The sequence below is a fragment of the Penaeus vannamei genome, chromosome 35, assembly GCF_042767895.1.
Source record: "Penaeus vannamei isolate JL-2024 chromosome 35, ASM4276789v1, whole genome shotgun sequence".
Classification (NCBI taxonomy): Eukaryota; Metazoa; Arthropoda; class Malacostraca; order Decapoda; family Penaeidae; genus Penaeus; species Penaeus vannamei.
In genome coordinates, this window is record NC_091583.1 from 21,519,057 (window position 1) to 21,534,056 (window position 15,000).

The 15,000-nt window shown below is 35.7% G+C and overlaps 2 protein-coding genes across 3 annotated transcripts in view; one reads left to right on the forward strand and one right to left on the reverse strand.

Moving 5' to 3' along the window:
• Epg5 (ectopic P-granules autophagy protein 5) overlaps positions 1–15,000 on the forward strand; it is a 34,772-nt gene that overhangs the window by 5,277 nt on the left and 14,495 nt on the right. For both annotated transcript variants that reach the window (XM_070114226.1, XM_070114227.1), the window contains exons 3-34: positions 126–410; positions 531–707; positions 869–1,027; positions 1,140–1,252; positions 1,422–1,665; positions 1,841–1,981; positions 2,116–2,343; positions 2,488–2,607; positions 2,720–2,868; positions 3,704–3,803; positions 4,118–4,248; positions 4,828–4,971; positions 5,119–5,296; positions 5,454–5,690; positions 6,047–6,210; positions 6,482–6,647; positions 7,472–7,603; positions 7,988–8,058; positions 8,299–8,576; positions 8,787–8,983; positions 9,841–9,983; positions 10,338–10,515; positions 10,704–10,901; positions 11,309–11,440; positions 11,618–11,716; positions 11,850–12,005; positions 12,193–12,376; positions 12,573–12,788; positions 13,050–13,207; positions 13,383–13,507; positions 13,615–13,705; positions 14,001–14,164. In XM_070114226.1, the coding sequence (XP_069970327.1) occupies positions 126–410; positions 531–707; positions 869–1,027; positions 1,140–1,252; positions 1,422–1,665; positions 1,841–1,981; positions 2,116–2,343; positions 2,488–2,607; positions 2,720–2,868; positions 3,704–3,803; positions 4,118–4,248; positions 4,828–4,971; positions 5,119–5,296; positions 5,454–5,690; positions 6,047–6,210; positions 6,482–6,647; positions 7,472–7,603; positions 7,988–8,058; positions 8,299–8,576; positions 8,787–8,983; positions 9,841–9,983; positions 10,338–10,515; positions 10,704–10,901; positions 11,309–11,440; positions 11,618–11,716; positions 11,850–12,005; positions 12,193–12,376; positions 12,573–12,788; positions 13,050–13,207; positions 13,383–13,507; positions 13,615–13,705; positions 14,001–14,164 (5,258 nt within the window). The remainder of the gene's footprint in view (positions 1–125; positions 411–530; positions 708–868; positions 1,028–1,139; positions 1,253–1,421; positions 1,666–1,840; positions 1,982–2,115; positions 2,344–2,487; positions 2,608–2,719; positions 2,869–3,703; positions 3,804–4,117; positions 4,249–4,827; positions 4,972–5,118; positions 5,297–5,453; positions 5,691–6,046; positions 6,211–6,481; positions 6,648–7,471; positions 7,604–7,987; positions 8,059–8,298; positions 8,577–8,786; positions 8,984–9,840; positions 9,984–10,337; positions 10,516–10,703; positions 10,902–11,308; positions 11,441–11,617; positions 11,717–11,849; positions 12,006–12,192; positions 12,377–12,572; positions 12,789–13,049; positions 13,208–13,382; positions 13,508–13,614; positions 13,706–14,000; positions 14,165–15,000) is intronic.
• Positions 14,335–15,000, reverse strand: part of LOC113827634 (uncharacterized) — a 6,341-nt gene continuing 5,675 nt past the window's right edge. The window contains exons 5-6 of the mRNA XM_070114231.1: positions 14,999–15,000; positions 14,335–14,706 (exon numbers count right to left, since the gene is read on the reverse strand). The exon at positions 14,999–15,000 is cut by the window's right edge and continues 116 nt beyond it. Of these exons, the coding sequence (XP_069970332.1) occupies positions 14,634–14,706; positions 14,999–15,000 (75 nt within the window). The 3' untranslated portion in view covers positions 14,335–14,633. The remainder of the gene's footprint in view (positions 14,707–14,998) is intronic.

Below are 15,000 nucleotides of genomic sequence, written 5' to 3' on the forward strand. Positions count from 1 at the left end.
AAAATTGGCATGAAACAGAATCTAAAGGAATTCCCAAAATTTTGGAACATTGTTTGTACTGATTTGATATAATTTTATCTATAGTTTCTCCTTTTATTTTATTTCTCTTGGTTTCTTTTGGATAGATTGGAGGCCCATGGGAAACGGACGTCATTGGTAGAGTCCTTGGATGTTGGCCCCTAGATCACTCCCTCACTGTTCTTTCTACAATTCTTAGTCCTGTAAGCAGCAGAGAGGATTTCCTCCACCACCTCAAGCAAAGTGCCTTACCCTCTGGGGATCCAGTTGATGAAAATTCTGGAGATGAAAGGCCTTCTGATACTGTGTGGGTGGTTGTTGATAGCTCTGGGGAAGAGGAAGAAGATCCCACACAACTGTGGGCTATGTTCACCGAGAATGATGTTGTTCAGGTATCCAGTGTTACACTTAGTCTCATCTGGACTTTCTTTGAGAATGGTGTGTTTACATATAATGTTACTGATTGTTTCTTGAACTGTTCACCTAACTTTTTATTTCACTCCCTTCAACAGTTGTTGAACCAAGTACCATTTAAGGAGATCTTCCAACATATGTTAATGATTGAGGACGTGGATGGTTCTCTCCAATACGACGTGTCTCGCACCAGTCACCATGGCCTCATGAAGCTCTTTGCCTTTGCTACCATTCTAATCAACTTGTTTTGCAAGGGCCTTTCTACATTCTCAATGGTGGGTCTACTGCTCATCTGACATACATTATGTACTTATGTGTTATTTTGAAATATATACCTTCATGCTTTAAAAGCTTTGGGAATAATTAACTAAGCTCATAAATCTTTAGTTGTTGTTTTTTATCACATTGATGAACACTTGATTTCTTCTCCTCAAAGATGAGGTATCGAGGGGCCACGAAACGTATCTGTAGACTACTGCGCCACACAGTAGAGTATGTAACTGACCACTGGCAGAATTTCCTTCTACTTTACCAGTCATCACCTCAACAAATATCTGACATGAATCAGGCATCTATACATTGGACATCATTACAGGTAGCCTCTATTTTTTGTTTATGAAGTAATATTTCTTGTTATATATTTAGGATTTGAAAGAATTGTATATGTATATTTTTTTTACTTTCACCCTCACTTGTTTGTCTCACAGGTAGAGTATGATCAGTTGTTTGAAAAGGCCGTTCACAGCATTATTAGTAGTCCAAGATCTGGTGCATGGCAGTTCCTTGCTGTCATTCCATACAGAAGTGTGTCTCTTTCAAGGTAAGTCAGATGTTTTGCAGTGCTCTTTATTTTACATATGCAGTATTCAAGAATTTATATAGTATTTTTTTAATATATCAATCTAATAGACCAAAGGTTCATTTTCAGAATGGAAATTTAGTATTCTGATAAAATCAATGAGTTAGTTCCACATGATTTTTTACCACAGATTATGGAAGATTGTCTACCAGATTCATGTTGGCTGGAGTGAAGAATCCATTGAGAACAGTGAGAAATTAAGTGCTGAAAAGGCTTCATATAGTGACTGGGCAGAACTTGTATCTCACTCAGATACACGGGGTCAGTTTCATGACCGTCTCGTGAAGATTGAGGAAAATGAAGCCTTATACCTCCTAACAGCATTGGCTAACATGGCAGTTGAACGTGAATCAACAGAGAGTCATTTTGTTGAAGTAAGGAAGGAAGTTTGGATATTTTTATCTTTTTCTATTTTGTCTTCTATTATTTTTTCTATTGGTTAATTCCCATATACATTTGCTTCAATAAAAGTAAATACATAGTTATTTCTATTGCCATCTTGCTTTCCAACCATTATCCCTAAGCTATGCCATGTTCTTCATTTGCTAGGTTATTGTGAACAACATTTTTGAAGCAACATTTGTCAATGAAGGAACCAGAGAAGCCCTGAGCAGGATTGGTAGAGACCTGCTGTCATCTGTGGCTTCAAACCATCCCATTTCTGTCTCATACCTCCTAACAACCACTCAGGTAAGTTTGGTTACAAATGTACCATATTACATAGTAATTGCGCTATATCAAGTGGAAAGCATGTGGAAACAATATTTGAATATCTGCTTATTTATTTATTCACTTTTTATTTTTTATTTATCTTTTTTTTACAGGAGAAAATATCTAGTGTGGGAAACATGGCTCTCTACCTCTTCCGTGCTCTTCCACTGGAACTATGGGAACCTTCTGCTGATGACATTACATGTGTGTCTCATTGGCTGCTCTTCACACCTGTTGCCAGTATAGAAAACCAGCTGGCTAGAATTGTTCTGAGTAAGCTCAACTGGGGCGAAAACGCTTATGGAATACAACTTTTTCTGCCTCCCGAGCTACATCGCAGGGTTAGTTCCATTTTGGCTGTTGTACTTGCTCTTTATCCAAGTGAAGTAAATATTGTTATAATACAGTTTTGTTTGATGGCTATGTTAGGGTAATGTGATCAGATATATTTCACAAAGGAAATTACTATAATTTATTTGATACAGGTTGCACTGACAGTATTAGAAGCTCACCTGAAGGTGTCTCGTGAGATGCGACAAGGCAGTCTTTTAACTGAAGGCGTCAAGCAAGTTACCTCTGTCATGTATGCACCTTCAGTAGAGCAGGTAAAGTCACCTGTGATCTTTAGAAATATTCTCTTATATCAATCTAATTTATATGGTGAAAGTTATGTATTTACAATTTAATAAACTGATGGGGAATCTATTTACTACACAGGTGTTTTGTGATTGGTCATGGGAAATTCTCACATGCCTTAGACTGCACCAGCTTGACCAGCCTGAGCCCTGGGTTCATGCTGTCATAGCTTCACCTGCTCTAATGCTGAAAGATATTCCAGACCCTACTAATTCTGCAATTACTCAGGGGTATGTATCTGGGTGAGGTGACTAGTAGTAATATATTATTGCATAATGATTTATGGGTATCGAGTGAGCTCAGGTGTGGAGGTGATCAGAATATCTGCATTTTCATGTTTTTTAGGTTAAAGTTGATTTATATGTAAGATATGTAATGAGCAATGAAAAGCAGAGGACAAAATTGTATTTAATAGGTATAAAAGTATATATTTCTAAAACAAGGTCTGTTTTATCTCTATTAATTGACCAAGATTCTTCAATAATAGAATAAGAAATATAATATAGAAGGTAAATAAATATTAGTATGGAAGAAACTTGTTTCTTTTTAAGTCTTTTGCTAGCGAGTTGCCTTTCTGCCGACCTTTTAGATATGGTAATAAGTAAGAATTATTATAAATAAAGGAGAAGGGCAAGTGTGCAGTAGAGGTGTTAAGTCAAAAATGATATTCAGCACATACAACAGTTATGAGAAACTTGCCAACTGGCAAATTACTAAGGGCCTTTTATAGTTAGTATTTCTGGGAGCTTATGAAATGGTCTTTTATCTTTACCAGAATGGGAGGGGCCAGTAGCTAATTTTTTTATATCAGTTAATATGTTTTATATGATCTATTTTTCAACAGCATTTCTTTCAGTTAGGCAGTGTTTCTTGGGTTAAACGTACTATTTATTTTATTGTTCATTGTATCCTTTAATTCTTGATTTAGCAGGAAGGATAAAAATTTTTATCTAGAATTCTTTACTAACAATCCTGATATCAGTCTATCAGAGTAGAAATTGCAATGTTTCTCTCTAATTCTTAAAAAAAGGATAATAACCATTCTGACCTTGCTCCTCCCAACAGTTCATCTTTAAATGCAGTTAAAAGAGGTCTGATGGACAAGCAACCCCTTGCCTTGTTTTCTGCTCTGCTTTTGACATCTTGGGGACACTCTATTCCTGAGGTTTGTTCCTTTTTCTCAGGTGCATTACAGTTTATGAGGCATTTAAATTATATATATATATTTTTTTTCAACCTCTGTGACTTTAATGATCGCTCCTATTCCTTTTTGTGTAATTTGTATTGCTGGTAGCATTTTACCTCCAAGTATTTATTTATTTTCACGGATATATGTAGTCTCATTCACATTTTGTGTATTGCCTCTAATAGTTGTTACATGAAGAGAATGACATGTAAATCACAGTTATTTTAGAAGTATATCATTAATAATATAATAGATTTATTGATAATGTTAAATAACTACACCATTCATTTCAGTTCTGTGAACACGGAATTGACTGCATCCATGAGCTAGTAATGCAAGGTATGTATGAAGCAGCCATTGCAGCCATGGCCCACATCATGCCCCTGTTCTTCAACCAGCCTGAAGACATCACAACACATTCCAAGTGAGTATTGGGATTATATGGCAGAATTAACTAATTGAAAGAACTGTACTTGCCATTTTGTTATGTGATATGAATTTACATGTATAGCCATGTTGAGTTTGTATTTATGCTTGGGATTTTGCATATTTATCGTGTATGAAATAACTCTTGGTAAATTTCATAAACCTTCATTCAGTTTATTTAACATTTTTAACCCCTACAATCCGGATGACATAACCATCATGTCATGTAAAAAATTGGATGTGGGGCCGGTGACGTGAACTTGCTATCATGAACATTTTGGCTGAAGGCTCGGGAACCAGAAAGATTCACCATAAGTGCACAAAGCTCTTGAATGTTGATTAAACTTATTTGGCATGTAGAAACAAGGGTGAAATATGATATTCATGAGCCATGACTGGATGAGCACTGTCTCTATGGAGAACGCTATTTCCATGCTCAGGATACTTTTCCTGACCACCTGTATTTTGGGCCATATGATGGTAGTGAAGCATATGGATTTTGTAGGTTAAAGAGTTTCATTGTTAATTACCTACAGTGTTTGAAATGTACTGATATAAATATATCCTTTACCCCTAGGATGATGACTGCTGTTCAGAAATGTTTAACAGCAGATCAAACATATATGACACTAGCCAAAAGCCTCGTCACATCTGCTTTTCCTGGAAAGGTTCTGAGTCTGTTTGCTGCCATGATTGTTCATCACATTAAGAATTACTCAAGGTTTGTTTTTGAAAGTCATTATCCAATTTTTGTATTCAGTGATATTTTCACCAGAAACGACTCTTTTCATCATATTATATGATCTACAAATGTCATAGTATCACACACATTTAAAAAAAAAAGATTAACATCTCTCCTTATCCTCAGGTATTGTCTGTCATCAGGCTTGTTAGCTGTCAGATTCTGGCAACAGATGCTGGTGGGAGTACCAGACTGGGTGCATGACAGCAATGTGCTCTTTCTTTTAGATACCATCTGTCAACATGCCTTTATCCAACCACAGTGTTGGCAAGAAGCAATCTCTGGTTTCTCTGAAATAATGAAGGTGTGTTTTTTTCTTTTTTTCTTTTTTTCCCTTTTTTCTGTTTTTGATTTTTTCATTTTGTTTGAAATGTGTAAACAAGATATATAGTTGTTTTCTCCTTTCCTTTTATATTAGCTTTGTCTTTTCTTTATTGTATAACCAATGTACTTTCTTACAGAACTCAGATTATCAACATAATGGAGGTAGTGGCCTTAGTGGTCTGCTGTCTTGGTTGACATCAGGAACAACAGCCCCTAATTCATTACTAGTGCGATCTTCAGCACCACAATTTCCCTGGTTCACTATTGCTGTACTTTCTTTGGAGACTCAGGGAGAATTGGCTTCAGGGCTTTGGAAGAACCTGTTGCTTGAACTTTATGCTGATCCTCAGACTACACTAGAAGTAGCCCTCAAGGTGATGATTGATTACAATTTTCTTTCTTCGACTTTTTTCTTTCTGTATTGTTATAGATTTTAAGTAAAATGTAAATGAACAGATCAATTTGGTCATTTGTTTAGATTTTTTTTATGTTATAAGATGCATCTTAGGCAGTGCCATTTAGTATCTTTTGATTGATTTCCAAAGCAGAAGGAGCTTTATACAGGTTGCATCAGGGTTTTCATCAAGGAAATGAAGGTTTGCTTGAAATGGGTGTGCTCAAGAATAATTAATCTTAGAATGATTTTCTTAATTCATATCTTTATGATTACATACTTACATGATTTGTATTATGACTGAAGTATTATTTATTTATTAATTTATAACATCAGAAAGTTAGCAAGGAATTGGGACTGGGTCAGGTGTCATCCAGTCTGCTTAGCATTTACCGCTGGGGCCAGCAAGTGGTGGACCTCCCTGCAGACCATCCAGCCCTCCCTATCACTATGCAGATGTACTTCATGCTTCATCTGGCCCGAGTGCCACCACAGCCAAGGTATTTATATTGTTAATTGCTGTATTTTGTTGGTGCTGCAACTGACTATTTTTAACGGGGAACTATTTTTCAAGCAACTTTATTTTATATTTTTCACTCTATGTACTTTTTAAAGAATTCAAATCTTAGTGAAGTATCTGAAATATTATTTATTTTTTATGTTGTTTTTTGACATATATGATACATAATGATTCCCATGAATTTTAAGAGTATATTTTTTATTTGATAAAACTGATAATGTGACATATCCCTTATGTGCAACTCAACTTAGACAGTACGAGTGCAGCAGTGTGATCAACCGCTTTTATCAAGGCTTCGTAAATCAGTCCTTCCTCAATAAGATCAAAAAGAAAGTTACAGCTGCTTTGGAGCACCATGAGGCTGTGATGGCCAAGGAGAGTGATGAGGATGAGAAAGATGCATCACACAATGTACAGGTATAATGTGATTTTAATATTTTGTGAAATGGTTCTTTCTGATCATATCCTTTGTGTGTCATAAGTGATTTCAATAGATGTATATCTCGGTGACACCAGGTGTAAGTCAGGGTATAGGAAGATATATAGTTCCTTTTGGCAATAAGTAAAAATGGTATCCCTGCATATCCAAAAATTATTCAGTGGAGTATTTAAGGAAATATATTAAGTATTGACATTAGATTTTTTAAAGTTTGTAAGAAATACAGTCTAGAGTTAAAAAAGGAATGGGAATTAATTAATTTATAGGTTTGAATATATCAGAACTATGGCTGTAGACAGTAGCATGATAATAATAATAGGCTGTGCTACAAAGTGATGCAGAAAATTAGATTAGTAAAGTGACTTTCTTTACAACTAAAGAATATTAACCCTTAAAGTTTTATTTGTCCAAATTTATTATTTATACATATGAATACACGTTTTATTGTCTTATGTGATGAAATATATTCATAGGCAATATATCGCCATTTTCATTCAAGCATAGGAGTTAACTGCAGTCGCTTTTTCAACTTTCCACTCTGCTGTCACTTGTAAATTGCCTCAGTGAATTTTCCTTTATTTCTCTTTCTTTTCTTCTTCTTCTTCTTCTTCCTCTTTTTCTTCTTCTTCATCCTCTTCTTCCACTTTTTCCCCTTCGTCCTCTTCTTCGTCTTCAGTTGTAGGGACAGACAAGATTGAGTGTTTGCTGTTCTTAGGGGTTAATGTGGTGTAAAATAAAATGTTTATAAACCTTTAAGAAAATTTTAGGAATTAGAATCGTAAGCCAAGAATATGTTGTCCAGGTTGCAGAAAGAGTGAAACTTCTACGTGCTATGCAGTCATGGCTAGAGGAAAGTCGATTGTATGATTCTGGTGTTTATCTTCCTGCTCTTCCACCCAACCTACTTCCTAAGAAACTAATGCAGGTGTTCCAGGTGAGTTTTTCTTTTATTTTCTTTTTTTTCCATATTAGTTCTGTGTGTGTGTGTGTGTGTATATGTGTGTGTGTCTGTGTGTGTGTGTGTGTGTGTGTGTGTATATGTGTGTGTGTCTGTGTGTGTGTGTGTGTAAGTGTGTAAGTTTGTAAGTGTGTAAATGTGCGTGTGCAAGCATGCATATGTCATCTCTCTGTCTGTCTGTTTGTCTGTCTTCATTTTTTGTAAGTGTGTGATTGTTTTGTATCCTGTCTTTGATTTACTTTTAAAAGATATTACTCTTTCACCATTTCTGTTACTGTATGATGTATGATAGTATTAGAAAATTAGGAATAAAGGGATGCATTAGTACAAAAGGTCATAATTAATATATCTCCTGTAAAGGCTAACTGGGAGCCCTGGCCAGAAGCTGTTGATGTTGATGCAACGGAAGAGGCAGGAAGACGACTCCTCAGGTTAGTTTTTATCTTACCTTCATATTTGGTTTTACATATGTGTCATTTATTTTTCTAGTACAAAGTTATAGTCTTCTCCAAAACAGTTTAAAGAGAAGCAGAATTATTAGGGGCCAGTGTGGTGCTGCAGTAATCTACCCTCTGAGGACTACATGCCAGATTAAAGCATGATTGTTATATAATGTTGATAGACTTTATTTCATGTTGTCTGAAAATCTTCATCGTCAAAATGTATCACAGAGTCTGGGACCAGTATCGCAAAAAGGCCAGTTTTAGCAGCACTGTGGGTCTATCTCCTTCTGCGTCTCCAAATCGACAAGGCAGACAAAGCAATCCTGATCAGAGGACAGTTCCCCGTAAAACCCCTACTGAAGCAATCCTCAAACGACTGACTACATATGAGTCTCCACAACCACCACCTCCCATTCCACCCATGAGTCCTCTCCATCTTCCACATATCCATGACAGCACTCTGATTGACCAGGATGCTCTTCTCTACCTGGTGCAGAGGTATACAGGTGAGTGAAGCATTGAACATGTATGTGATTGTCTCCTGGAGATCAGTACCCAAACAGCGAGTATTAGGCATTGAAAATGAGTTAACATGTTTAAAGTTGATAAGATAGTGAATGCTAATCTAAGATACACCAGAGTTAGGATACCTAGATAAACATTGTGAATCATATGAAATAGATATATGTTAATTTTGTCATTTCTTTTGTCTCCAGGATTGGTAGTTGAACACTCTCAGACTGTGAATCTTTGGTGCAGTGAGCTGTGTGCTCTTGACTGTGTCTATAGAGAATTGGTCCCACAGCTGTGGTCAAATGCACACACCAAAACAATTCTCACTGCTGCTTGCACACCACCAAAAGTTGGCAGAAAGCAACCAGAATGTAGTGGGCATGCAAGTATTGTTATGGAGGTGAGCTGGTTTTTATTCTGTTTTTTATTATTATTTATTCATTTATTATTTGTTTATTTATCTAATGTTAGAAAACTAGAATTTTATATATGAATTAACCCATTGTACCTTGTGTGTTTTGGTGCAGGTGAGGTCTGAATCTGGGAGGTCTCAGTTTGTAGTTTGGCACTGACTGCAGGGGCATTTTCATAGTCTGCAAACGAGCACACTACCCTTCATTACTCTTTTTCATTGTCTTGCTTTTTTACACAGATGTATTAGAGCCATGACTGCAATTACTTTTCTATTTGTTTTCCTATTTGGAGATATATCTTGGCCATGTTATCCCTTTTATCAAAGGTGTGGTATTCCCATACTCTTCTGCGTTGTGTAATAAGACAATATAGTATTATAGGAGGAAGAACAGTTTTGTCAAATTAACAAATCATGAATGATAAACAGAAGGGATCAGGTTAGATTGACTTCCAACATAGACTATAGACTTTGTTGATGTCATGCTCACAAAAACTTGCCCAAGCAAATCACCCCCAATCAGTTGTTGACAAGTGCTATATTGTAGTGCCCTTTGTAGTCCAGTTGGATTAGAAACTCAGAATTTATATTGCTCTATCTGATAGCTTAGACTGCCATTTATCAACCCGATTTGTAAGTAGGGTAACTCTGATGGGATACAGACCTTCAAGGCATATTTGACTCTCGGGTGCAGTTGGTTAATGATAAACTCTATTCTAGTGGCTGAACCTTTGTAATGATTATAGTTATACCAGATTAATTATATATTGATAATATTGTTTTTAGAATTATTGTTATATAACAGAGCAGTACAATAATTTAACCTTATCTGTATTTGGTTGTAGTTTTCGGAAGCCCGTTTAAACGAGGGCATCAAAGTACGCATTGACCAGAACCGTGAACAACATGATGTAGTACTGCAGAGATGCCAGAAACCTCCACCATTACAGTTGTGTCAAGCTGCAGTAAGCCTAGAAGCTATCATTACGTAAGTGATGTATGATAATTGGTCCAGAATGTAATTCTGGAATCATGATGTTATGTGAGGCAGAAAACATTATATTATCTGTTGCATTGCCACTTGTATATGAATCTATCTAATTGAGATATGTTACATAATTTTGCTTGTCATTAAAAAAATTTGTAGAGAAAATATTTCTATTTTTAGTACCAGCTTAATATTTACCAGCTATTATGAATTCCTAGGCCTTTACGCTCTTATTGTTAAAGTATTGGAAACTGAAATATTTTATGATAATTTTTGTATGTGAATACACAAGCCCTTTTTTTCTTTTCTATTTTTCTTACTTTTTTTCTTTTCTTTTCTTTTCTTTTCTTTCAGTGTCCTGGTTAATGAGTTCCGTAGGACAGACAAGAATACTAATAAGCAAAAGTGGCAGTTTCTACTAGCTAATGGGAGACAGCTTTTCTATCACATAGTTCAGTTAACATCAGATGACACCAGCTTCTACCCACCTGCCAAACAGCTTATCTCCTCATGTGCTGGCATTCTAGGACAGGTAAGGAAAGTAATGCTTATTGAGGTATGGAGAAATGGTAATAGGATTTTTCGTGTTGAGTTTGTTACTTTTTATCATTATTTATTTAATTTCTATGAAAACAGGCCACAATTGATTTTTACTGTGTGCATCATGATGAATTGCATATCATGGTATGCATAAATATTGATAATCCTTTGACCTTTTAGGAATTTGTCCGAGGACATGCAGACTGCCAGGAGAGTCTTGTTGCTCAAGTGCTAGAATGGGGAGGAAAACTAGGGGGTCTCCTTGCTCCACACTTCACCCCATATGTTACTCCAAAACATGTCTTTTTGATGTTATACTCAACTCTCAGCCCATATGCTCCTTCAGCTCCAGACCACACCTTTATGCTCCTGTCAAAGGTAATGATTTATTACATTCTCTGCTTTACATAATGGGTAGTCATATTCTAGGATATATGGCTAACAAGCTCAGTCTTATAGTATAAGAGGTGTGAACATGCAATTCCCCTATTCATCTGGGATTGCATAATATTGAAAAAGAATCCATTGACAGTCTATTGTATGAGAGGAATCATTAGGTCACAACATTCCACTGATATGTGCAATTGCAGACAAAGTCTCTTGCACAAAAGATAGTGTTAAGATATGCAGAGTTTATCAACTGTGAAGAAAAATATGTATTACTAAATAGTCTTCACTAGTGATTATAATATAATATGTGTGTAATGTAATTAATCCAAAATAAAAGTAGTTCTTCCCTGTCAGTTATTCCACATTAGTGCAAGTCATTAATTTGCTTTATTCAGTTCGACATCGAGAGATGGCTAGCAGAGTCAAGTCCAAATTCGAGTGACAGATCAGAACTGATCAACACCATAGCTGCAGCTTTTATGTCTCTCTTACCAGGACCAAACCCAACTCTTCTAATGGTGCTTGAGGTGAGTGATTGATTGGTTACTTTTCTTGTCAAGGTTCAGATTTGGATTCTAGGATTAATCAGAATGATTGAAGATTCATTTTTGAAGGTTTAAGTCTTTATGGAAATCTTGAACCGTATGCGCTTTGTAATTTGATTTTGTGGATATTTAAATAAGTTTGTTTTTGTTTCAATCAAGCTTTATCGAGTCCACCTTCGAAGCCTGCTAGCATTCAAGTTTCCTGAGCACTACACAGAGGTACTCAATGTTATGTTGCAGATTTCTGCCTCTACACAAGTAAGTACAGTTTCTTTTGACATTCTTATGAGTATGAAATTATTTATAAGTATATACACCATAATTTTGCGTAGAGATGTAATTCATGTGCTTCAAAGAATGTAATATAACCTCTTATAATTCTTTTCAACAGGAAGACTGTGGAGGTGTAAGTTCTGGCCTCTGGTATGATCTGATGAACAAGATATCTGTAGGCATCACCACCTTTAGTCCTGAAATGGAACGAAATGCTTTAAATCAAGCAATCAAAGAGTATGCACAGCATCAGACAATCCTGTCACCGTGTATGGTATGTATAGGAACTTTCTACTGAGATAATATTTCCAGTTTCTTGCTGTAGTTATTGTAATTTTGGAAAACAAAATTGTAAACTATTACTGAAGATGGAATTTGCCAGGTATTTTTTTTTATCTTTATTTATTACTTTCTTTTTTTTCTTTTTTCATATTTTCATCTCTTTGAACATTTATATACAGGTGGAGGATACCTTAAAGATGCTTTCGAATTACTTTGTGAAGCAGCGTCTTGAATTTGGCTTGTATGGTCTCTATCCCAAGTACCGACTTCATACTCAACCTATTGCCACCTTTTTGGGGCTGATTTCACATGCCTACATCATCTCTGCCTTTCACACAAAATACGGTACTCCACAAGAGGAAAGTAAGTCTTAAAAAAAAATCTTAATAATGTTTATAAAAATAAGTTAATAAGATTTCAGTCTATACTTTATAAACATTTTGTTTGGTCAAGAATATTATCTTGTTTATACGTAATCCACATTCTTGAAAATGTCTTAACAAGCCAGCAAATCATCTTTTGTTATGGAGAAAATGTGCTAAGTATTCTTTACAACCAGTCGTACGGGAAGTCTGGTCAGGGGTGGATAGCCTCTGGGCTGGATGGGTGACACCACTTGGAGGACGCGATCGTCAGTCTTTCTCTCCTTGGTTGCGTCATCTCACTCACGACATACGCTTACTACTCCCATGGGCCCCTAGTGATACAAGCTCAGCTGATGCCATGGTAGCAATGTTTGCAGCTTCTATTGGCTTTATGCATGAACTTCTGCCAGGTAAGTTGTCTGTATGATTATATATATTGTCTGTATGTAGAGAATTGTATGATCTGAGGAAAGATGATTCCATTTAATAATTGATTTTTCCCACAAGGTGTATACTTCAAATGTTAGTGATATGATATAGGCATGTTTCCTTTATGTTATGTATATATCTATTTTTATTTGCATTACGAGTTTGAAAGTATTTGATACGTATCTAGAAAAACTATTGTAAAAGATAAAGGCTATAAATATTTTAATCCTCCATATCACCAGGAAGCAGTGTGTTGTCCTTGACCCTAGAGTACTATTGTACCATGTTTGCTGCACAGGAGGTCAAGAGTCATGTGCTGGCGGTCATCCATGCTCACTTCTCCGCCCTGCCATGGCATCACCTTCACCCGTCCCTCCAAGACACGCTTATTTTTACTAAGGTCATTTACTAAAGGCAGTTTTTGTGAATGCTTCATCTCAATTTATTTACTCTCATTTTAACCCCAGTTTCTCAGTCTTTCTGTGTCATTGCAAGTATTTTAATTGATGAATGTTATTGGAAGTAGCTGTATTTTTTAATGTGTATCATCTTTTCTCTTTCATTTGTGATTGCAGGTTGTTGAGCAGTACCTGCCAGAGTGCCATAACTTTATTGGTGGTGTTCTTGTACAAATTAATTGGAATAAGGTAGTCCAGTCAGCTATGTCTCCAACATCAAGTTCTACAGCAGAAGCCCAAGGGTATACTAGTGCAATTTTTGGTCGCTTTATTTCTCATCTCATATCTGCCATTTTATTTTATAGGTTGTGCACTTTTTTTACATACTTTTGTCTTTTTGTTTTTACAGGCAAGGCCAGGAGGCACCAAGTGCTGTCAAACTCCATACTTGCTTACTTAACCTGCTGGTCAGGATATCCATGGAGCCCAGTGTAAGACAGGTAAGATTTGAAGGGTATTGTAGGAAAGTGTATCTCAAATAACCTTTATATTATTAAATTCATCTTACAAAGCTCAAAATTTATTGACATGACCTTTTTTTCCTTTCTTTAATTGTTTATAATTTGTAGGAAATAGAAAAAGAAATACACTGAAAGTGGGTATCTGAATCAAGTGTTATGAGAGGAATTTCCAAATCTTAGAAGTTTACTTTAATGACTGTCATGATCATAATATCCTTCCATATTTTTCTTCTGTCTGACTGATCACTACAGATTGCAAATTTCTCTTTACCAGTCATCACTTCTGCAAACATTATTGCTAGAAGCAGAATCTTTCTCCTGGTGGCTTGTGGACAGTGAGAGTTTCCAACGTGTTGTCAACTGGTGGGTCATGAGTTGCGACCCAAGAATTGTTCTTGCTCTTCCTGACCGTAACCCAGTGGATGTTGCTATCATTCAGTGAGTACCTTTTCATGTCACATATAAGAAAGGATTCTTCTAGCTATCCACTATTGTCTCATTTCAGTATGCAGGGTACAAGGTATCATTTTATGTTTCATTTCAGTGTGTAGGGTGTAAGAAAAGCACACAGTTTGGTTGGTCGGTGATCTTAGGTTAATTATAGTGACATAAGTTTTTTTTTATTATTATTATTATTATTCTGTATTATATATGATTTTTCTCACTTCTTGAAGCACAGTTAGGAGATCCTCCAGGTACAAAGGTTGGAAGAAATAAAGACTAGAAATATGTGAATAAATAATACAGAAAAGAATCAATACATATTGAAAATGTTTGTTTATAATAAGGAATTGGAATGTACAATGATGACACCCCTTGAAAAGTCTGGTATGTTACCACTGAAAGCTATGAAACAATGATATTTTCATTGTCTATTATTGAAGATTCTGGAGGAAAATCAGGCATTTCATGCTCTTTCAATGTCTTGAGATTCTGGTAGGGCACCATTAAACTGAGGTTCTGGTCTCGGAGTACTTATCCTGTGGAAAGGACAGTAAGCTGTATCTAATTAATTTCAGATGATGTAATTTGACATAACAAGTTATGAATTCAGTTGCAGGAACTTTTATTTTTCTTATATCAAAACATTATATTATAGTAATACTTTCAGTAAAAAAACTTAGTGCTTCATGGTAATACTTTCAGTAAAAAACTAGGTGTTTCAAAGTAATACTTTCAGTAAAAAATAAAGTGTTTTATAGTAATACTTTCATGAACTGAAAATAATAAATCAAATATAATAGCTCTTTGTGGTAGAAAACATAAACAAACCT